Here is a 24089-nt window from a genome sequence, read left to right on the forward strand (position 1 = left end):
CTTTATTCGGACTTAGTCATGCTACCTCAGAAGGGGTTAGACTTTTATATAATCGGCAGGTTAGGCCACAGATTACCCCAAGGGGGAGTCAGGAGTGGTCACCGGAGCTGTAAAAGCCCAGAGTCCCCTGCAATGCCGTGTCTGTGAAGGAGGGGGCAACCTAGAGGTGAGGATGTGTGTCCATTGAGGGGCTATCTTTTGGAGGACACTTGCAAGCAGAGATATTAGTGATGTGCTCATGAGCATGAAGCCTCATGTCCATCTGTGGACATTTAAAGATTCCAAGGCATTTTTGTTATGAGCAGGTTGTTAGCCTTAGTGTTTTAGCCAAACTCCAGTTTGCATAATTGCATTTTAACAAGGGAAAATCCCTCTGTGGTGTTGTACAAGGTGCGGGTGCTTTTCGTCACTTCCTTTTCTAGACAGCTGGGTTCTGCTGCTGCATGCTGTGAAACAGCTGCCCTGTTCTGGAGCCTACCTTGTCCATTTTTTCTATTGCCAATCCTAAAGGGCACAGGGTTCCTTTTGGGGGAGAGGGCTTAAAAGATATTTGGCAGAAAAAGTGTTGTAGGCTATTGGCTGGCTTAGGGGATTGATAATGGGCTGCAAATTGCAAGTTCAAATCCAGCCCTTGGTACTAGGGATCTACGTTGCTTCCATTTTATGGTGATTTAGTGGCTTGCGTGGAATAAGTTCCCAACGAATGGTCAGAAGCTACTGCCACAGCTAGCCCTGACTGGGCCCTGTGTTGGCAATCTCAGCAGCGAAAACTAGGACTGAATCAGCCCTGGAGACCAAACTTTCTCTCTTCCCACTGGGAGTGGTGCCTTCATGTCTGGGGTGGAGCCACGCTGTCCCTGGCCTGTGTATAAACGGAGCCATTCACCAGCATTCTAGTCACTTTAAAATTTTCTTTAATAAAGAAACAGTGGTGGGGAGGAGCGGGGAAGAGTTCCAATGGGATACCACCCAGTCCTCTGCTAACACATCCAAAGTCATTCGCTGGGGTAGGCTTCTTCCCACTGCTAATTCTTCAGGGGACCAGCTCAGCACCGCTTCCAGAATAATACAAAGCATGAGAATTGAGCAAGATGAAGGTCACGTGTGACCCTAAACCACCCAATGCCAGTATTAATTATTATTCATTTATTTATATTGCTCCATCGATGTGCATGGCACGTCAGGATTAACCCCTGACCCTCTAATATGTATTGGGACAACAGGGATTCTCCCCACCCTTTAGTGTTAACATTGCTTTATGTATATCGGAGGCTTGAGAAAGAGGGAAAGTGCTTGGTTAGTTCTGTCTGCAGCACCAGATGTATTTGCACACTCCCATCCTGAGAGCTTTGTAACAGTTCCCAATGTCCTCATGGGAATGTCAGTATCCAGCTGAGGCCATCTGGGTTTTTATTCTTCTGCGGGGCACTCCCAAGAACACTTGATCTCTCAGCTAAGTAGTTCCCAGAGTCCAAGTTCTGGGAACAAAGAGAAGTTTGAGTGTTACCTGTGTGAGAGCCAAGCCCTTTCACCTATGTGGCAGTGGTGAAACCCATTCTCTGCATGGTATGGAGTGATGGGGAGCTAACTTGCACCTGTTGGTTCTGATGGGCTGACAAGAGCCTTCTGTTTTCTTTTTTAATTGAAACAGACTTAGAGGATGGAGCAAGAGTGGGTGAATGAGGAGAGGGTGGACGAAGGCCTCATTGAGTTCTACAGCTCCTTCAAGGACATGTTTGAGTTCTTCTGCAAGAACACCACCATCCACGGGACTGTCCGCCTAGTGTGCTCGAGCAGCAACCGGATGAAGACGGCTTTCTGGACTCTGCTCTTCCTTGCCAGCTTCGGGATGCTCTATTGGCAGTTTGCTCTTCTCTTCAGCCAATACTGGACCTATCCTGTCATCATGACTATGTCCATGCACTCAGAGCCCAAGATGTTTCCAGCCATTACTCTCTGCAATCTGGACCCGTACAGGTAGAGCAGCATTTGGGGAGGGATGCCATGGTTTTGTCACATATCTGGGGTTGGACCTCGGTTGAGTTAGGATGAGAAACTTTATCAGTGCAGATGTGGGTGGGGATTGAACCCTGGATTGAATTGAGGTGCAGTAACTTTATTTTCAGTGCAGATTTGGAGTCAGACCTTAGTTTGTCATGAAGGATGGTGCACAGCAACTTACTTACTTTAAGTCCAGATTCAAGAGTAGAGGATCTGGGTCCCTGGGGCTGCTTTGACTTCACAAATTGATTTTCTGTACCAGTAGAAGTACTTTTGCCCTGAAATATGTAGCTACTGTAAAGTCTTTCATATCTAATCAACAGATCACTGCCGCTGGACACTAAGTGATATCTAATTGCTAGCTAAAACCTGCTCTTGCAAGACCACTTACGTATGCAAGTAACTCTGTGTAGGGATAGTCCTATTGACATCCCTGGGACTGTTCACATATGTGCCGGTCTGGGGCCCAGGCTTTCAGGGCTAAATATTCATTTCAATTAAATTCAAATTATGTAATGTGCGATTACCTAATTTGCCTGCAGCAGTTACCTAACTTGGCTGCACAAATAGGCATTTCTGCAAGCAAGAGCAGGATGGTTGCAAATCTGAACATTCAATCTGAGGGCTAAGATTTGGAAATTCAGCCACCGATAGCAACATCAGACTATTTCTGTCACAGTTCCATCTGTATTTCCCTCACTGTGATCCACCCAGATTACCCTCAGATCCTCAGCCATCACCTCTCTTGTGCAGAGACCTGTGACTCTTTCCCTCCAGACCAGGGTTTTTCCAGGCTGCACATTTCCTGGCTTATGCTGAGATATTCCCAGCAAGCCAGACTGCCGAAACAGGCCAGTGTCCAAGCTTTGCTTTCTCTTCAAAGGCTTTTACAGCTGCAATTGCCAGCAGTTACAAATCACCATCCAGCTCTTTATAAGCAAGCACCTTTATTCTTAAGGTGAAAGTATTACAGAGAAAACATATTAAAAACAATAAAAGAACACGTGCAAATAAGCTTACCAGAGTTCACCCCAACTCCAGCCTCGGGCTCTGGTAGGTGTTAGCCCTTCAAAACCCACAGCTTGGGTTTTCCCCATGGTTATAGGTTCACAATTGTCTCAGATTCAGAACCAGAACAGCCATGCATAGCTCAGTCGTTCGTTTATACAGCCTGGGCCTTTGATCTTGCCGTCATGTGACAGGTGATCATCTGACAAAGGCCCATTCTTCAGGGCATAGTTTCAAATGGCTGGGTTTTGCATAACCAGAGATGGGGAATTTTGCATTCACCTCCCTGTGGATATTTCCCAGAAAATCCACTTTACTCAGATTGTCCCAAAAGTCTATTCCTGTCTGGCATATTGTTCCATATAGTCCTTTGGTCATCCAGGGCTTACATCACCTCTTCCCCCTAGAGAAGCTATATACAATCCTGGCCCAGAATAATACATAAACTTTGCATTAAGATAATTAAACTGAATATGATAAGGATTTGTAAAGATCTTGCAGGAAATTGCCATATTTGTCATAATGTCTGAAAATTTCGGCTGCATTCTTCTCACCACCATGACTGGCCTTTCCAACAGAGATGCCAAGGACTGAAGTGGACTGGAGGTTGAACTTTCACCAACATTAAAAGTAACCACGTGTGTGTACAAATAGACAATTATACACTCCTATTATTTCTGTCCCCTATAGGTTTGACCTAGTCAGTGAGAAACTGGCCCAGCTGGACCAAATGGCAGAGGAAGCAATAGCTAATTTGTATGGCTACAAAACTTCAATCTTTTCCTCCCGTTATAAAAAGGATATCAACGTGAAGGGAGGATCTGCCAATCTGAGCAGCTTCAGCTTCCAATTGAACCGCCACATTGCACTGGTGATGCTGAAGGAACCTGATACTGGGTCCAAGAAGAAACATTTCAAAGTGGGTTTTAAATTGGTAAGTGTAACCAAGCGACTGCAGCTTGTTAAGTTATTTATCCAACCCATGCGACAGGTTTAACTGGACCTGTTCTGCGCCAAAGATTAAATAGACCATAGGTGCATTTAAACAATAGAGCCTAATGAAGGGTCTGAGGATCTCTGGGAAGATCCCAGCCCTACCATAATCCTTGACATGTTATCCTAGCTTCTGAGACTCTTGTAGAGAGAGGGGATAAGAGGGGTTCCTCAACAACAACCAACAGTGGTTTGAGCATTGGCCTGCTAAACCCAGGGTTGTGAGTTCAATCCTTGAGGGGGCTACTTAGGGATCTGGGTCAAAAATTGGTCCTGCTAGTGAAGGCAGGGGGCTAGACTCGATGACCTTTTGAGGTCCCTTCCAGCTCTAGGAGATTGGTATATCTCCAATTATTACCTATTCAAGGAATGTCAATAGATAGAGCTTGTATAATTAGCTGGCAACTAGGTTACGTGCCATATTTTTTTGCAGCTTTTCATAGTCCATGTTTTTGCAAGATCCTTCCAGCAATAAGAGAAATGAGAGACCAAACAACTGTAAATGTGTGTGTGTACACGGAAGGAGAGAGAGAATGGGTGTGTTTAAAAATGCAGTAGACGGACAGTTAGATCTGGCAGTTGGATATGATCAACTCAACATATAGATAGAAAAGATCCATGACCTTGGAAAAGTCAGTTAATCTCACTGTGCCTCGGTTTCTTCATCTATAAGATGGGGATATAGCAGACATGGAATTCAAAACCAATGAGGGAGTGAAGCTGACAAGGCGTGAGATGCCCAAACAATTTTATTTTGACTTATTTATTATCACCATGCCATATCTTGAGGTCCTTCCTCAGGCTGACGTTCCTTGCTGACAGTGGGTGTTCCCCTGACTAAGGACTCAGTAAGAAGTGAGAGCACTTCAGAGTCTGGCCCAAAATCCATTCGTTGTAAGAGTGCCTCCACCAACTTTGTCCTTCCTTCTACCAAGGTCATTTAAAAACAATGCTTCTCTTCCTTCTCCTGTCCAAGGAGTGACCCCAGCAAGAGTCCTGGGGACACGTCGAACACAGTCTTGTGTGGCTGAGCTATATTCTCATTCCCCACACATTAGACTGCCCCCGCTGCTCACCTACTGCCAGGAGAGAAATTCGCCTCACACCTCACCTCACGACACAATCTAACATCTTCTAAAGTTGGAGTCCCTTGGGCTGCTCCTGTATGTGGGCTTTGATTTCCTCTCTCCTTTTCTTTTATCCACAGTGCAATGCCACAGGTGGGAATTGTTTCTACAAGGCCTACTCGTCTGGGGTAGACACCATTCAAGAGTGGTACAGGTTTCACTATATGAATATCATGTCCCAGCTACCCGTTATCATCAACATTTCTTCTCATGAAGAGCACATACAAAACTTGGTCTACTCTTGCCAGTATGACGGGGAGCCCTGCAGAGAAAGGTAAATACCTGCCAAAGGAGTAATTGTGGGTTAGCAAAGGACAAAGGGATCCGTTCTCATCCACCTTGGGATTATGCCAGAGCTTGCGAGGAGAAAGCTGAGTGGAGGAAGTTCAGCACCTCTCATGATGGGCAGCCGGACGAAATGTGAGAGCCCTTGTTAGAGGTCAAACTACAGAGGACAGTTTCCTCTCTTCTCCCCTCACCAACCCCACCAGAAGCAGTAGCTGCTTGTTCTCTTTGAAGTTGATTGAATGCCTTGCTGACACTTCTGCCTGGCATAACTGCTGCAATTAACTGTGCTTGTGTGATCAGCCAGCTCCTAGCATGAGTAAGAACCTCACTAGGGAGGAAGGATATGGACGCTGATTTGACCAGAGAAGTTTCACATAATTATAACAAAAGGTGTAATCTTTTCTCAGAATGATAATTGGTCTCGTGGTTAGAGCAGTGGACTGGTCTCATAGTTAACTGGCCTAGTGGCTGGAGCACAGGGTTGGGAGCCAGTTCCCGGCTTCTGTTCCCAACTCGTCCACCGCCTTGCTATGTGATCTTTGGGCAAGTCACTTAACCTCTCTGTAGCTCCATTTACAATGAGGATACCAATACACACCTGCCTCGCAGAGGGGGTTGAGGCTAGGGGGGTGAATGGCTAATAGACCCTGGTAAGCCAGGGGAGTTGCCTCTTTGCTCCTAAGAATGCACGGATCTTTGGAACAGATCTTCAGCTGGAGCAAACTGATGTAGCTTGGCTTCAGCGGAGCTATGACAGTTGACTCCAGCTGAGCATCTGACCCTCTGGGTATAGTCCAGGGTTGGCTTTATTGATAATTCATAACAACTAAAATATCAACCTCCCAAGTTTGGCTCATCCTGGAGTCTTCCTGGCAGAACCTTCTCTGTCACAGTTCAGAGTTTCTTCTGCCCCTGGGAAAGGCTCCCAACCCCCTTGATCAACCCGGCAGGAGCTAGTGGAATTCCACTGTACCTCCATGCATGGCTAAGGGATGGGATACCTCAACAGAAGAGCCTTGTGCAAGGGCCTCACGTCTGTCACCCTGTAGCAAGAGCTGCAGAAATGCCACCTGTTGTTGCTGTTATTAAATATTGGACATTCATCTTTTTGATTGGGAGCTGCTTTGTGTGTATGCTTGGGGGGCTCTGATTTATCGATACGCCCCCCCTCCCCCAGCCCTTTGAATAGGACAGGTCTCAGATGAATAGTTATTTGTATTGCAGTCGCTGAACAGACTAATGGAGCAAGGGGGACAAGCTAAAGGATCATATTTGTTGATTTTCCCCTTTTGTTAGTGTTGAGGGGATTCTCCAGACCTGTCCTTGTTTGGTGTCTGGCTTTGCGGTCGTTTCTCATGGCCTGTAGCAAAACAAGCTTAGACACAAGAATTTAAATGTCCTCCCACCATGCATCTAAGGGACTACTGTAACTGAATGAGATCAAATCAAGGAGGATATTGGTTACTGGAAAGCCACCCACCAGCTCCCTGTTGACAAAGGGATGCCTCAGCAGAAGGCCCTTCATCTGCAGCGTGGGGTGTGCTTCACCTGCTGGGATCATCTGGACGTATTTCCCCTAAGCAATTCCCTGCTAGGGCATTAATCAGGGCACCTTGGTCACTCTCGTTCTTTGCCTTAGACCAAGACATTCGAGTCCTCAGGAGACTGCAGTCATTTCGCTCAGTACAGGGCTATCTGAGTGAAATGTAATGGCCTGCGATAGACAGGAGGTCAGACTGCATGATCTAATAGTCCATTCCGGCCATAAACTCTGTGACACTGAAGAAGCTATGCAGGGTTATCACCATTCCCTTTGCAGCTGATTGCGGTATCTATAATTAAGTGCTACTGCACTGGCTGGTCCTTTTGCATAGCCAAGGCTGTAGATGCTAACGTGTGCTTGGATCCAGTTGTGTCCTAACAATAAAGCATTTTAAATGCTCATAAATTTTAAATGTTTGCCTAAGTGCTCTCAGAGAAAGTCTTGTGTACCCAATAAATCACCGGAGGGAGGTCTCAAGGGCTAAATTCATTCGTGGAGTTAATACGTTGACCCAAATTAGGTCCCAGGCAATGAGAGAGATGAAATTAACAAAGGCAGTCCACCTCAAACTTCTTTGTGTATATGAAAAATATGTCTTGCAAAGTTACACGGTGTGAGATCTGAGTCTGACTGGCACTGGTGTTCAAGGTATTGTGTGGGGTCCCATCACCTGATGCACTATTGTAGCACAAGAGAAATGAAGGAGGGAGGTTGGAGAAGCCAAATCTTTGCTTTAAATTTGAGCTAAAAATGCCTAACCTGCACCCTGGACCTTGGAGACAGTGGTTACAGCAGGAAAAAGGCAGTCAGAACTCCTGGTTTTACTCCTGCCTTTAACGCTCACTTGCTATTCAATTAATTACTCCATGCCTTGGTTTTCCGGTCTGTATAATGGAGATGATGCCTTCCCAGCTTTGTGAAGACTCAGAGACCCTCAGCTGGCGAGCATTATATAAGTACAAATATATTTGATTAGTTATTATTAGTGTAAACAACACCGAGCTAGTTAAGCATAAGATGGGGATTGACATGTGCCTGTTACTTGGTAGCTATCCGTTGGCTAGCCGCTAATTCGTGTATTCTTTTGTTTTTTGTTGTATGAAAGTATCATAGGAAGAGTTTGTTAGGAGACCGTCGCTCGTCTTAGATTGTAAACTCTTTGGGGCAGGGCCTGTCTTTTCATTCTGTTTGTGCAGTATCTGGCACAATGGGATCCCACGGCCACATTACAATACTAACGCGGCGGGGAGGTCCAGCCATCACGAATAATATTTGAACTCTTTTGCTTCCAGCAACTACATTCACTTTCACCACCAGGTCTATGGAAGCTGCTACACTTTCAACAGTGAGGGGACAGACCTCTTCTGGAAAGCAACGAAACCTGGAATTTCCTATGGTACGTTATTTGGCCAGGACCAGGGGAAGGAGACAAAGCAAATACCACTCCACACACCCAGTTTGGAAACACCTCTAATGACGCTCCCTCCATAGTACAATACCTTCCAACACCTGGGGGTGTAAGAGATGACGTCACTTCCTAGGACTTGCCCTGCTGAGTTGCAGTGTAAAGAGATGCTTTCCTTTCCTTGTGTCTCCAGGACTCTCCCTGATCCTGAAAGCGGAGCAGAACGATCGCCTCCCGCTGTTGTCTACGGTGGCAGGCGTGCAAGTGATGATCCACAACCACAATCAGACGCCGTTCCTCGAGCATGAGTGGTTCGACATCAGACCGGGGATCGTGACTAACATCGGGATCAGACAGGTGGGCAGGCCGGGCTCAGCGGCACTGTTTCTCCTCTCTGCGTTTTCCTTTTCGGCCAGTGCTGGGCAGGCCCGAGGGGAAGGATGGTCTTGTGGTGGGAGCACAGGACTGAACACTAGGACTCCTGGGTTCTAAGCCTGACTCTTCCATTCATGTTTGTAAAGTGCTTTGAGAGTATCAGGTGGAAGTTACTAGGGGAGGGCAGTATTGCAGCCAAACCTGAATCAGGGTGTGCAGCCCTTTGCTTCCCTTTGGCAGTTCAGCCTGTGGGACGGGAGGGTCCCCCACTTGATGACATAATAAATAAGAGCCATATTAGAAATGCACATCGCTGACACAAAATGTGCTAGAGGGCATGGGGGATGGGAAGAAGACACCATTTTCATCCCCCACCCCCTCGGCTGTGATGTCCTGTCAGTGGAGCTGGGGCTGCCTCCGCGTTCCCTGCTGTGACTCGGACCGCGATCCAGGCTCTGAGCCTGCAGCGCTGGTAACCCACGGCAAAACGGCAAGGCTGAGAACTGTGGTAAGCCCATGACGTGCGCTGGCCCGGCAGAGAAAAGGAATCCCGTCACCTGGTCTCAGCATGTAAGAGGGTAGCTCCCCACTTCACCCTGAATGGCAGTCGTGTCTCACCTACACCTCCAGTCTTATGCTCTCCTCCTCTCCTCTCCTCTCATGGCCTCTGCTCCACCCAGTCTGTTCTCCTTGCTCCCGCTTTTGTCTTCTGCCCTTAGCTTCACACCTGCACTTGGAAAATCCCTCTGCTCTCCTTCTTCAAACCCACTCCTCCCTGGAATCCCGGGTCTGCTGATCACTGATTCCTCCACGCTAGGGGTAGTCAAGAGGCAGACTGCAGCCCAAATCCAGACCACCAGATGCTTTTGAATGGACTGTGGAATCTTTTTATTTATTATTATTTTATTTATTGGTTTTGTAGTATTTTCTCTGGAGTCTGGACCTTGACCAAGAAATTTGGACCTTGACAAAAAATAATTGCTTACCATTGCGCCCCGGCCTCCTTTACCTGAACACTTGCTTTGCTGTCTGTCTTGTGTGTGTTAGGTTTGAAGCTCATCAGGGCAGGGACCGGGCGTTATTCTGCACTATTCTGTGCAAAGTGGCAGCTGCTTTTGGAGCGCTGTATTAATGCTCCATAACTGTATACGCCTCTTTTCTGTGTCCACAGGACGAGGTGCATCGCTTGGGTGGGAATTATGGAAAATGCACAGTTGACGGAGAAGATGTGGATGTAAAACTCCTGTACAACAGTTCCTACACACTGCAGGTACTGTCCGAGCAGATGGCTGGACTCGTTGCAGCACCGTTCAAACCTTGCTTGACAAAGCAATGAGTTAGAGGCTGGCAGTGCAGTAGCTTGCGCGCTGTGGGACATGACAATTTCTTTTATTGAGTGGTGGAGGTTGTACCCAGAACACTGGAGTTGTCACCTTCTTGTAGCACTGCACCGGAGGCCGGATACTGAGCTAGATGGACTGCTGGTCTGTTCCGCTGTGGTTATTCTTGTGCCCGCACATAGGTTGTGTGCTTATGATGTTTGTTAGACCCCCATCCATTGGAAGTCTGCAATATTTATTATAGGCCTTGCGAAGTTCTCAAGAACACACCCACGGGGTGAATGTATTTGAAACCCTTTCGCCCCATCCGGCCATGGCAATACGCTATGTATTCTTGCAAGGCAAAGAGCTGCAGCTCTTCTCCAGCGATTAGTGGGCAAAGCTTAGGACCCAAAGGACCTCAGACTTATCCAGCGTTCTGTTTTTTCAGGCTTGTTTGCATTCCTGCTTCCAGGACAAAATGGTTGAAAGGTGCGGCTGTGGATACTATTACTACCCGCTTCCTCCTGGCGCCGAATACTGTAACTACAACAAGCATCCTGGATGGGGTAATGGCGCAAGGCATGCAATCTCAGCCCGGGCCTGGTAGCAATAGCGCTTGCTAGAACAGGGGGCTTCTCAGGTTATTGCTGGACTACCATGTACTTGGACTGATGCTGCCTAGCGTCAGCTGGTAATTGGCAGCCCAATGAGATAATTCACTGGCCTTTTGCCATAGAAAAATGTTGCTGCTTAAATTACAGATGGGGGTGGGGAAGAGTTTAGTTCTTCTCTGGAGCTTTACCTGACATTTGTCTATCTTTCAAAAGGTTCGGGGGGTGGCCGGGGGGTGTTTCCTTCCCAAAGAGACATAAAGGGCTGTATCCTGCCACCTATTCTTCTGCCGAATCCCTGCAGGGCCCAGAGGCAGCTCCAGTTGTACACGGATGGCAGGCTGTTTAAGTATCCTAATGCCATTAAGCATCACCTTTCCCAGAGATTAGCAGCGCACAACAAAAAAGGACATGCCTTGCCAAAGCCAGACCTGCAGCCAAGCTATTTTACCTGACTAGTCCAAGTAATACGGGTTGTCTGTGCAGTTTCCATTCATCGAAGGACAATCGATCTCTTTCTCCTTTTTCTGGTTGATGTCTCTCCAAGTAACTCGTGCTGTAGTCCTCAAATTCAAGTCTAAGCCCTCAGTGGAGAGAGACCTTGGCACTCAGGCAGGGAATTAACCAAGCCATCTGCAGCCATTCATAAGTGGGGGCTGGACAGAGCAGAGCACTCTCCCTCCTTGCCGAGAGAACATGGTGTGCCGGAGCTGGGATAGCACATCTGAGTCTGTTCCTTCCCATCTCTTCCTCCAGGGCACTGCTTCTATCAGCTGTACAACAGGCTGGCCGATCACCACCTCAGCTGTTTCGCCAAGTGTCCCAAACCGTGCTGGTGAGTCACTGCTGCAGGGGCCAAACTCGCAAGAGGGGAAGGATTCTGATAAGGGTGTAGCTAGCCGGTGGGTCCTGTACACTCTGTGCTGTCCCTAGAATCAGAGACTGGCACTCATAATCTGAGCAGAGTCCAGGCCTGTATCTCCTGTCAAGTGTGGGGCCCCAGCTCTGACTGGCACCAGCTGGAGTTGAGAGCACTCAGCACTATGCAGGATCGAGTCTTAGCTCAGTAAGACACAGGGCCTGGCATGAGAGATGCTGCTGCTGCCACAGGGAAACACAAGTCCCTGCATGATGGTGCATGTAGCAAACACTTGCTCGTGTCCTGGGAGTGTCACGTGCAAGCCACCAAAACCGCATGTGGCGAAAGAGTTAACGGTGCTTGCACTCATCCACGTTCGTATGGCAGTGACTGTAATTTCCCTCGTGCCTTCCCAGGGAGTCGTGGTACAAGCTGTCTGCGGGGACCGCGAAATGGCCCTCGACAAAGTCTCAGGTAGAGTACAGAGCGAATATGGATACACCGTGTTTGGAAACATTTGCCATATTTACTGTAGAGCAGGGGTGGACAACCTGAGCCTGACAGGAGCCACAGTTTACCAATGGACATTGCCAAAGAGCCACAGTAATACGTCAGCAGCCCCCCATCAGCTCCCCCCGTCCCTGCCACTCCCAGCGCCTCCCACCCAGCGCCTCTCACCCACCGATCAGCACCTCCCCCTCCCTCCCTGCACCTCCCAATCAGCTGTTTCGTGGCATGCAGGAGCTCTGGGTGGGAGGGGGAGGAGCGAGGGCACTGCAGGCTCAGGGGAGAGGGCGGGAAGGGGTGGAGTGCAGGCAGAGCCAGGGGTTGAACCGTGAGCACCCCCCAGCACATTGGAAAGTTGGCACCTGTAGCTCCAGCCCCGGAGTCGGTGCCTGGACAAGGAGCCGCATATTAACCTCTGAAGAGCCGCATGTGGCTCCAGAGCCACAGGTTGGCCACCCCTGCTATATAGGTTGTTGGAGTCAAGGATATAAGTGGGTTCTGCAGACCCATGCCTCAGGACCTGGGAGATACTGGTGGAAAGGCAAGACAGAAAGTTGGGATTGCAATAAACCAAAATGGCCAATGTGTTTGGGTGGATTGTCTTGTAGTTAAGGGACTCTACTGGGACTCAGTTCCAGTTCCACTCCAGACTCCTTGTGTGATCTTGGACACATCACTAAACCTCGCTGGGCCTCAGTGCCCTATAAAATGGGGTTAATGATAGTCTAACTCACAGGGGTGTTGTGGTTTGTGAGATGCTCACATTTCGTGATATATATAGATGACGTCTTCCTATTTCTCATGATCTAACGTCAACCGGCCATTAAGGACGTATCTCCTGGTGATCAGTGTATGTGAAATGGAGGCATATGTAGGTACAAATGCATTACACAATAGTTGATATCCGTGTGTTTTCAAAAGACTCAATTAGTTGAGTGGTTGCCCTCTAAGAACACTGTCCACACGTATCTGAGCTACTGCCATGTGGCTATTTCCCCGTCCTTAGAGGGGGGCAATGAGCCGTGATACTCCTGTGCTGTTGGCTTGTTTTAATGGCGGTCACTATATTTAAATCCCATGCCTTCCAATGTCCTACTAGATCTCTTTTGGGAGCTAACAATACTCGTGTTATCAGAGGTGAAATGTGCCTTATGTTCAGTATGCCCCAGGAGGGAAGCACAGTGGCTACGCCCACAAGGCAGAAGGAATATGGAAAATTACTGAATCTGAGGCAGAAAAATGACAATGTTGGTTACCTGGTGCCCGTTCCAAGCAGCAACATGCCAGTAATATAGAAATACTGTATTGCAGGACTGGATCCGCCAGATTCTGAGTCGGCAGAAGGGATATAATTCTACCAATAACAGGTTAGTCACAGAGAGAAGGTATCGGAACATGATTTTTCACCCAGTGGTACCTGAACTAGGGACAGATCCTGAACTATTTGTCCTCATGGAATTGTAGAAGTCAAAGATGGAAAAAGACCTGTGAGGACATCCCATCCTTCTCCCCACTATGTCCCAGGTGGTGAAGTCTCCTTCACTTCCCTTGAGACAGTTCCAGAGCCTAACAGCATGCAAAGAAAACAACTATGCCAATGCAGAGCAAATCTTGTCCCCAGAACCCATGGGCTGCAGCCTGCCAGCCAGACCATTAGCACGACGACCTCAGTGATATAGGGGTTCAATCTGACATCCCAGTTACGCAGACAAATGGTTTAGCAACCAAACATTGCATTGGTAGGCCTTCTGGGCATGCTCCAGAGTCCATTGCAATTGATTGGAAAGACTCCCACTGATTTGACCGGGCTTTGAATCAAGCTCCTTTTGTTTAGCCATTTAAATCTGTCGCTAGACACCCTTTGGCCCAGTTTAAAGGCCTGCTTGTAGGGTTTCTCTGTTTTAAAAAAATCAAACTTAGAAGCAAAACTTAGACTTGGTGGAATGCCGTGCAGGGAACCTATCTCTGACTGTTCCCTATTTTCTGTTGAAGGAGAGATATCGCCAAGGTGAATATCTTCTACCAGCAATTGAACTACCAGTCTGTGGATGAATCTCCAGTGTACACAGTAAGCTGTACTGGATCGGCTCATTGCTTTAGTCTTCATTCCTGACTCTCGTAATGGCCAACATCTGACGTTTCTGAGGGAAGATGCAAATGGATTGGGAAAATTTCCTTCCTGACCCTAACATGGGATCAGATTATTCCCTGAAGCATGGGGTTAAATCACAAGATATTATCAAATACACAGTGCCACACTAACGTTGTCCCCTACCAACATCTACCCTGAGATTAATCTTTATAGGGAAAATCTTGTTTAATGAGGCTTTTGCTACCAAGGAATTGGTATGACACAGAGCAGATGTTGCCATGCACTTGGACTGGGGTGGAAAAATCTGTCACACCCTGCTGTGCCTTGTGCATGGACTTTCAGGATCCAGGCCAGAGGGTTTGCACTGAGGGCAGGCACAAGCATTGCAATAGGGTTACCGGTAATTGTCTGGGGGAAAGAACCCTGCAGAGCGCTGGGTGTCACAACTCCTGCTGCATTTGGAAAAGTTTTAGAAAACGTTAGGATAAAAGCAAAGTGCTGCAGCGAACCAAGGCGATCAGTAATCAGGGGCGGAGTCTTCTACCTCTAGCTCACTGGTCTGAAGCTGACTTGGGTTGGCAGAGACTGGAACCTCTTAGCGTCTGCTGGTGTTTCATCCCAGATGAAATGGGTTAGTGTTCTCTGTCCAGCCCCATGTCTGAGGACTCACTCCTGGAAAAAAATGACAGTGCCGCTTGGGAATCCTGCATCTCTGCAGCCAGTGCTGTATTTGCCTTTGGATTTCATTCCCTGGGGCTGTTGGTTTGGTACCGATGTTATTGGCATGAACTGCACTAAGCAACTAAACTTCTAATAAAAGCAAAATCAAATAATCTCTTTCTCTCTCTTCCCCCAAATTAAAGAAAACTCTAAGGAGCCAAGATTTAGAGCTAGCGAATACATGAAGCGCCGAGTTGTCCCACCCCTAGCTAATTCACCTGTTGGGGAAATGCAATAAGTTCGTATTTCATGAGTTGCACCATGTATCCTGTCAATATAACCATTCGATCCTTATATGTCCCATTCACAGGTGAATTTGCTCTTGTCCAACATGGGAAGTCAGTGGAGTCTGTGGTTTGGGTCCTCGGTGTTGTCCGTGGTTGAAATGTTTGAGTTGCTCTTGGATATAATGGTCTTGTCTCTCATATTCTGCTATCGACGGGTCAAGGCAAAGAAGACGCTGAAGATGGCCCAACCCCTCGCCATCTCCAGCGTAAGCTTGACCCTAGAGAATTATAGAGCCGTGCATGAGGACCTTGCTGCTGACTGGAATTCTGCCCGGACTAACCAGAATGTTGGGACGATAGCCAAAACCCAGAACGGCGACCTACCTTTCCACTCAATTTGTAACAAGACCCCGACACCAGAACTGAACCCAGATGTTGTGCTTAATGGATTCCGACATATCAAGGATCACAGTGTAGAGATAGACCTAAACAGCTAATACTGTGTGTGTGGAACTGAGAGACATATGTCAAGATTATGGGATGTATCCCACAGACATGGCTTGAGGAGCTCACAGACACACTGGATGCAGTCAACATTCCTGTCTGCTACTTCCCTAGTGGCACCTAGGTATCTGACCTGTGCACTGGTCTCAGGAATCGTGCAATGCCCTGATGTAATTCAGAAGTGTTTTTCTTTGGACTATATTCTGAGTATCCCTGGCAGTTGCCCAGTCCTCATAAAAGCCTATCATAACTTCTAGATTAAACTCTCCTGAGGAAACCAGATCTGACTGGACATCTCCTGGCTTCAGACAGGCCCATCTGCATTTCATAACTGTACTTGAGTTAAAAGTTAACCTACCCATAAATCAAAACGTCTCCAGCCAGCATTTTACAAGCATATGTTCTATCAGTTAACACCACTCTGGGCCAGCGAAGGATGTGGTAACACGAGGCTGCTGTAATCCTAACCTCACTTCCAAGGCAGCACTTCTCTTCTTAGTATCCTGCTGTTTCACTGTGAGCATGATACACGGGAATCCATGGTGGGGCCACAATGGTGCTAAACCTAGATTCTGTCACGTGACGTTCAAGTTTTGTGGGAGGGATTGGAACAAATGAGGGAATAACATTTTTTTCTCATAACTGGTGTCTGAGTTGCTTAGAACTTTAAAACGTGCTGCATTTTTGCTGCAGCATGTTTATATTATTAAGAGATATTTATACAATCTTAATGTTAATATTTGACAGTAATTTATGTGTCTATACAAAGGAATATAGAGACTTATTTTTAGCATGGATGTTTGGAAGAATATATGTCATTAAGCTCCCGTTGTTAGCCTTGATTTCTACTGAAAACGAGCATTAACAAGGAACTAATGAGTCTTGCACTGATGTGTTTTGTAACTTTTTAAATAAATAAAATGCTCTGGATTCAGACTGTGACCCCCTTGTGCCTTCAAATCAATGTTTCATCTTCCCCTGCCTCTGAAGTAAAACTGAAAATGCCTTGTCAATTTTCCTGGTTTCACTGACGCTTCTGTAAGTGCATCTGTACCCCCCGCCCCCGAAATGTTAGGGCCTGATCCAGGCATTTCGGACCATATTTGTAAATTTATTTAAGCCCCTATCGGTGCCTAGATACCATTTGAAAACCTTGGCGCTCACTCCCCGCAGCACCACTCCCCAGACCTACCCCAGAAAATGGCAGGATGTTGTGTTTTTCCATCAACAAGGAGCATCCACAGAGAGAGCACAGTGTATGCCTCTCCTCCGCAGCTGGTGGCATTAGGGCCCTGTCAAGGCTGATTCCCCACTCTGGCACTTCGAGTGCAGAAGGTGGCGGCCCGCAAGGATTCTAAAAATTAATACTGGCCACTCCAGGCTCGTATTAAACTCCCAAGGTTACAGCTTTTTTCTAACCTTGGATGGGTAGCTGCTGCCACCACCCAAGTGGAAAAACCCCTTTAAAAGTTCTAGCCTTTCCATTGGCTCTTTGGGTCACAGTGGAGCACTTAATCCCGATGCTAGCACTGTGCAAACAGTATCTAGTTAATCCTCCCACCACCCTGGAGAGGGCAGGGTAAAGTCATTATCTGTGGTTTACAGGTGGGGAAAGAGAGGCAGGGAGTTTAAGTGAATTGGCCAAGGCTATACAGCAAATCATTGTGAGATCTTGACACAGAACCGCAGCTCCCAGCCCCTCTTAGTCCACTAGAGCACACCCGTCTCTCTGCTAACCAAACGGGCTGTGGATTTAGCAAGCAAGCTAGAGGGTCTGCTGAGTTTACTTGCCAGGTTGCCAAGGGCAGAGAGTACTGCAGAGGCAGTGTGCTGAGCTGGGCCTGGAGAGATGCGACTTGCACTGTTCGTATGCAACTGGCACTCTGAGCCAGAGAAGGGTTGCTGTGACGTAGAGCCCCAGGGACATGAGAGGAGAGGAAGAAAGGAGCCTCCTAAGCAGAGCTACCTAATATATCCAGAGTACGGCAAACTGCAGAGGACATTGGAATGTGTGTCTGTATCACGTGTTTGCTACATTGCCCTGGCATTATACAGCACCACATGCGTCTACACAGATACTCTTATGTACCCTACCCGCAGTGGAAAACCCAGGCTGCTAAGCCCAGGCGTTGATGGACCATGAGGCAGAGCAGATGCCACAGGCCTTGGGAAGCCACAGCCCGGGAGGCTCTGCAGTGAAGAAGAAAGCCCTGGCTGTGACCCCAGCTTCTGTGACGGGATCCTGGGGCTTTGAAATAACTAAAGATGGCCCCAAGCCAGCAAGTCAAGGGTGTTCGGATCCCAGCCTTTAGTCGCCCCGCCCCCCCGCCCTAGTAATTAACTAGAGCACTGAAGAGCAGCGTGAACTAGGGTGACCAGACAGTAAATGTGAAAAATCAGGACGGGGTGGGGAGTAATAGGAGCCTATATAAGAAAAAGACCCCAAAATCGGGACTGTCCCTATAAAATCGGGATATCTGGTCACCCTAGCGTGAACCAGTGACTCTGCTAGACCCGAACAATAACTTGAACAGAGGGCTGGGCATCCGGAGTTCCGGAGTCCAACATTGCCTCATTGGATGGCAAGTCGCTTAATCACGCTATGTCATCATTTCCCTCGGTCTGTAAGAATGGGGAAAACGAACCTCTAGTTGCCTCACCGGGATGCTGGGAGGATTAATTAGTTACTGTGTGTACGGAACATTGACATATAAAATGTTGTGTTAGTGCCAATATTATTTGCAATAGATACGGCAGTGTATTGCTGTCCATTAATGCGAACTCCGAACCCTGTGGAGTGAGGCTTGGAAGGATTCAGCGGTTTTTTTATTAGTAAATGTCGATTTCACGGTACACCCATGAAGCAACAAAAATATGTCTATTGATACTAATCAAAAGTTACAGCTAGGCAAAGTAAGAAAAATGCTGCTTGAGAACTTCTTAGAGTTTGAATTAAGGATATTGCCCTTGGATATTTTCATATGACAATTTGTGTTTTAAGGGGGAGAATGCTTTGCCTTTTTGAATCTCAGCATCTGTTATCCTTGAGTTACCGTCTCATCCCCAATTGTCTGCCTCCCGCCATCATTTCCCACAACTGAGGACATTTAAATAGGTAAAAGTTGAAGGGAAAAAAGCTTAAAATGCAGAATTTTGCACAACTGTTGAAATTGAACATGATAACATTTGGGCAAAATTCTATACAAAAATTGAATTCTCCCAACCCTACATATAGGGGTCATGTGGGACCAGTAGGTTCATGCCCTGGCTTTTCCCCTCTGGGGACCCTGGTTGGGTTACTGGATTAGATCAGAAGTGAAAATTAGTTGAGTGGTTTGGACCTAGTCCCAGTGTAAAAAATGACTGCAGAGTTCTACAAATATAATAGGCAGAAATTGTCAGTCTCTGCTCAAGGAGGAGCCAGGACTGCAATAGATAAATGCAGGTAAGGGTTGCAGTGCACTGTGTTCTGGCTCAATGCTGGAATAACAGGGAAGTTGCAAGTCAGGACAGAGACACATTAGCTGAACACTTTGTTACACGTATGTGTTCAAAACTGGAATAGCCAGGGCTGTGGCAGGTCAGCATGGAGGTGCCCTGGCAGAGCTGTATGTGAGTCTGAATGGAGCAATGTGTTGCAGCTCAGGAGGGAGGTAGATTGGCAGTGCTGAACTGGAGGATGCAGGAACGGCGAGGGTGCCTCAGGCAGACTTGAGGGTCATTGGCAGAAGTGTGGTGTGAGTGGAGGCCCAGGACTGGAATAGGAGGGTGGTGTTGCAGGGCATAGATATGGGGCAGCGTGGTGGAATTTTGCTTGGCTCTGGGCGGTGCTGTAAAGGTGGGAATTTTGACATCTACTTTCGCAAGCACCAAATTCACCCCACAACCTTGGAGAGAATTTAAAAAAATGTTTTAACAACAGTGTAAACCCAAGAGTGAATGTTTGCATAACCTGTATTCCATCCAAAGAACAGCAGCTGTCTACGAGGCGCGGCCTACTGTTGGGCTAAGCAGCTGCCACCTGATTACAGAATGTTCTCTTAATCAGCTGTAGTTGAGAAATCAGTCATGTTTACACGCCTCTGATATCATCATCAGACCGTCCGCACCATGCCGAGTTCCTTTCTCCATTACATGGCAGCTGGAAACACGCTATGTGATCAATAGTGAATTTCAAGTGCAGGGGGCTTTTCACTGAGTTCTCCTGAAGCATCAGGTGTTTGGCTACTCTTGGGGGGTATGTCTACACTGCACAGTAAGCCTGGGCTCTGATTCAGATCTGAGCCTGAACCCACCTTCTGTCTACACACAACTCTGTCCAACTCGAGTCAGCAACGCCGACAGACTGCAGTCGTCGGCAGGCAGGATCAAACCTGGGAACCTCTGGTGCGAAATGCATGAGCCTCTACTGCATGAGCGAAAAGCCACATGGCCCTTAGCTACGGCCATAGCAGGAGGCATGTGGATTACACAAGCACTTGGGACCCAGGTTCTAGGGCTCTGCTGTGAAAGAGTGGAAGGGCCAGGGTCAGAAAGAGGAGCTGTCTGGCAGGGGGGTCAATGCTCTCAGGGGGTCCCCTTCTGTTCTCTGCTCACCAACGTCCCCAGCAGAGGAGAATCACTGCTGGCTGGTGGCTGCTGCAGCTGCTGCAGTGGGGGAGCAAGGCAGGCAGGGAGCCTGGTCCGGGAAGCCAAGACCACCTGCACAGAGCCACGTCCACTTCCCCTGCCAGACAAAGCCCCCACTCCTGCAAGGCCACATGAGGCCTTCGTGCCCCCCGCTAGTTTGGGAACCTCTGCGCTAGAGGTACATTGATTCAGTCAATAATGAGGCTGATTCTGCATTACTACATTGTCCAATTTTACAACCTTTCCATCATGGGACGGGAAGGGAATAATAAAACTGGCTTTGCATCATGATCATGTTTGTAATCTGTTGAAATACAGGATAAAAGGCGTCCTGGGCTGATTTAGTACAGGGCAGGCAATTTCCTATTTAAATAAGAGGCGTCCCTGGTAACATGGGACTGTTGGCAACCCTACCTCTAGCATGAGCTTGGGAAACAGGGTGTGCTGAGTCAGGATCTGATGCGGTGCCCTGGCACTTCCGTCCCCACCAGGATACACTCATTGGGACCAGGGCGAAAGACAATTAACTGAGTGGGGCTCACAGTTGCCAACTTTCACAGGGTAAATAAGCCCCCTGACTTTCACAATAAGCCAAAAATCAAGCTGCTCCCATTTCAAAACAAGGCCAAAATAAACCAATCCCTAAGAACCCCAACACTCTCTGTGATTAGATCCCACCGGTGTGCAGTGTGGGACTGGGGTGGGCCCGCTGTGCACCCCTGACTCTCTCCCCCCCTTGCCCCTGCTTGTCAGGAGCCGATCAAAAAAAAGAAGCAACAAGCTACAAGCCAAATAAACAAGTTGCAAGCCAAAAGCTAGCCAACAAGCAACTCACAAGGCAATTAAGCCAAAAACCAGCCCAATTTCTGCGGGTTTTTTGGCGGGTTTGGCATGTCTGGTGGGGATACAGCTGAGGGGCTAACGGGGTGGAAGTAACCCCCGCAGCTGGGGCTATATAAGCAGACAGGAAGGCAGTGGGAGGGAGGGTAGTGGGAGCCTGCGGAAGCCAGGCGTAGGCTGGACAGGGCGCTGTTAGGGAGTGAAAATAGGAGGCAGGTTATTTCCTTCCTGCCTGGAGGTGGAATGGCTGAGAGGGAAACACATTTTTCATGCTGCCCCAAAACGACAGGAGGGGTTAGATCGTCGTTGCTCCTAACAGAGGGGGTCTCAAACGTCATTGTACTGGGACCCCTTTCTGCCAACAAAATTACGACACGACCCCAGGCGGGGGGGACCGAAGCCCGAGTTCACCTGATTCCCGGAGCCAAAGCCCGAGCCCCACTGCCCTGGCGGCTTGTAACCTGAGCCCGGCCGCCCAGGGCTGAATCCCTCAGGCTTTGGCTCAGGGTGGTGGGGCTTGAGTTTCAGCCCTGAGCCCCAGTAAGTCTAAGCCAGCCCTGGTGACCCCGTTAAAATGGGGTCACGATCCACAGTTTGAGAACTGCTGGACCTAACGCCACCTCTGCGAGGAGCAGCTGCTCCCGGAGCACCTGTGCTGCGTGGTGGTGGCTGCACTTTGCTTCTGTCTATCAGCCACAGGGGCGCGGTCACCCCGGGCCTCACCATCTCACATCCCAGCTGCGCCGGTGCCAATGGTTAGCCCAGAACTCCTGAGGGAGCCAGCTGGGAATGTCCCAGATGCCTCCTCCTCCCGCCGGAGCTGCTGCGATTGATAGCAAGAAGCATCCAACAAGTTACCCAATCATTAAAACTCCCTTTTGTCAGAGCCTTGGCAGCCGGGCCTCTTTAGTTCCCTCGGGTGCTGTCGAACCCGCCCACGTTGCTTCAAAGGGCTGGTGGCCCAGGGCTGCTCCCTGTGAAGTTTAGCTTCAGTAGAGGCTACATTAATTGCATAAAATAGTCATTAGGGATCTCCTTAGAGCGTAACCTCACTGGCTTGGAATCCAGCATGGGGGCCTCTTTCCCCTTCAGGAGTTGTCTGTCAGGCCTCTCATTGTAATAGGAAAGTTCATTCCTTTAATCACTGGATTCCCAAGTCAGGCTCCTTTGCGTCCATAATGGCCCATGTGGGCTAAAGACCTACAGAAGAAACGCACAGGATTGCACAACTTCCAAGCCTTAACGTCCTGACTGGCTGGAGGCTGAATGTGGGCGATTAAGCACTATGGAGCAAGACTCCCCGAAGCAAACCGGGTTCATCTTCTCTTGTCAATTGCAGTCACCAACTATAATAACCGTAGTTGGTCAGGAGCCTTCAACTGATGTCTCATCTGAAAAGCTGCCACCTCCCACAGCACGGACCCCCCTAGCAGCACGCGGGGGAGTGACACAATAATGAGTCGGGGGCGCGGGAGGAGGATCTGACTGCTGACTTAACAACGTACGGACTGGAGCTCCCAGTCCACAAATACTGTATTCTTCCCTGGTGTGGTCTTTGGCGAAATTCCCTCTAAGGACATGTTCCAGTAATAATCATCATACTTATCAGGACGTATGCAGCACATTGCGTTGTCGTAGCACTCTGACTGAATCGTCACAATGTCCCTGGCAGGAACGGTAGAAAAGATTCTCCTCAGCTTTGACCCCCTTCCCTGCCCAGGGCAGAGGGGCTCGGGCTCTGGCTCTGGCCTCCCAACCTGGGGCAGTGGGAATCAGGCAGACTCGGGCTTCGGTCCCCCTGCCTGGGGGTCGTGTAGTAATTTTTGTTGGCAGAAGGGGGTCCCGGTGCAATGACATTTGAGAACCCCTCTGTTAGGAGCAACGACGATCTAACCCCTTCTCCTCCTCCTTTTGCAGAGATGGAAACTGACTTGCCTAAAGCCGCCCCCGGCAACTCAGAGCTGGGGTCAGATCTCGGACGTCTGAGCTGGACCCTAGGCAGTGCTGCCTCTCATTAAGGTGAAGGTTATCAGTCATCACACAGGGTAGGCCCTAATGTAATTACCTTGTAACCCGCACTTTAGATTAGAAATGACCGTACATTGACCCTGCAGGTACGCTGCATGTTTAGTGACGCTGCTTTGCATTTCTACGCTACCTTCCATCTCACAGTCTTAAAGTCGTTTACAAAAACGAATGAATTAAACCTCCCCTCCCTCCCCCGCTGCAGCTATTTTTTTTTCCTGATGGAAACAGGAGTGAAATGGTTTGCAAAGGACATATAGCCCTGTGAGAGGCAAGCAGCACGAGAGTATACAGAGGATGGCTTGACACTGGTAGAAATGATAGCTAGAAATGTGTCTAGTAGAGATCAGGAATACACCATATGGCCCAATCAAAATCTCAGAGCCAAACACCCGGAACTTCAGCAGTGTTCAGAATCCAGATGTGTATCTGAATGCGGTGACTGGGACTCGGTCTCTGCTTATAGGGGTTTTCCCCTGTTTCCAAATCTCAGTTATAGTTGGTCACTGTAATTGACTAGAGAAGATGAACCCATTTGCTTAAGGGACTCTTGCTCCATAGTACCTGATTACCTACATTCACCCTCCAGCCTGTCAGGACTTTACAACTTGGAATTTGAGTCCTCGTGGGTGCTTTTCCTTTAGGTCGCAAGCCCACAAAGGATAACGATCGCATCAGATAAATACATGGCAGGTTGCTCATTTTCCATGGTCATGTATTTACCTTCCAGACTGTGGTCACCAGTCAGACAAAATGGAATAAGAGGCAGGTGGAAGCAACCCTATCATCAGCCTATGTATAATCATTGTCCCAGAATCCCCTCCAAACCAAAGTCACTGGTAGTGTGACCTGTCGTGGGGGAGAGAGAGGGATATCCATTCGATGCAGGAGTTATAAGCCTACAGTGGCCTTTTCTTTAGAAGGAGTTTGTGCTTTTATGCAATTCTGCTAAAGCAACAGGAGGAGTGCAGGAAAAAGACCCATTAGAAATAGTCCTGGAGAAATGGAGAGGT

General features: G+C 48.3%; 1 protein-coding gene across 1 annotated transcript; it reads left to right on the plus strand.

Annotated features, from left to right (window-relative positions):
* Positions 1-966: 966 nt before the first annotated feature.
* Positions 967-15575, plus strand: SCNN1D (sodium channel epithelial 1 subunit delta). The gene is made up of 13 exons (XM_039509363.1): positions 967-1097; positions 1652-1977; positions 3700-3943; positions 5210-5403; positions 8253-8356; positions 8559-8722; positions 9912-10010; positions 10511-10628; positions 11430-11508; positions 11949-12006; positions 13351-13406; positions 14032-14107; positions 15162-15575. The coding sequence occupies exons 2-13, from the start codon at positions 1661-1663 to the stop codon at positions 15573-15575; spliced, it is 1923 nt and encodes a 640-aa protein (XP_039365297.1). The 5' UTR covers positions 967-1097; positions 1652-1660.
* Positions 15576-24089: the final 8514 nt, after the last annotated feature.

Source organism: Mauremys reevesii, linkage group 21 (genome assembly GCF_016161935.1).
Source record: "Mauremys reevesii isolate NIE-2019 linkage group 21, ASM1616193v1, whole genome shotgun sequence".
Taxonomy (NCBI): domain Eukaryota; kingdom Metazoa; phylum Chordata; order Testudines; family Geoemydidae; genus Mauremys; species Mauremys reevesii.

Bases quoted from the DNA above. Each gene is read 5' to 3' on its own strand.
- SCNN1D (XM_039509363.1), top strand. From the start codon at position 1,661: ATGGAGCAAGAGTGGGTGAATGAGGAGAGGGTGGACGAAGGCCTCATT. The intron at 1,978-3,699 runs GTAGAGCAGCAT...TGTCCCCTATAG, and splicing joins TGCAATCTGGACCCGTACAG to GTTTGACCTAGTCAGTGAGA. The intron at 10,629-11,429 runs GTAATGGCGCAA...CTCTTCCTCCAG, and splicing joins CAACAAGCATCCTGGATGGG to GGCACTGCTTCTATCAGCTG.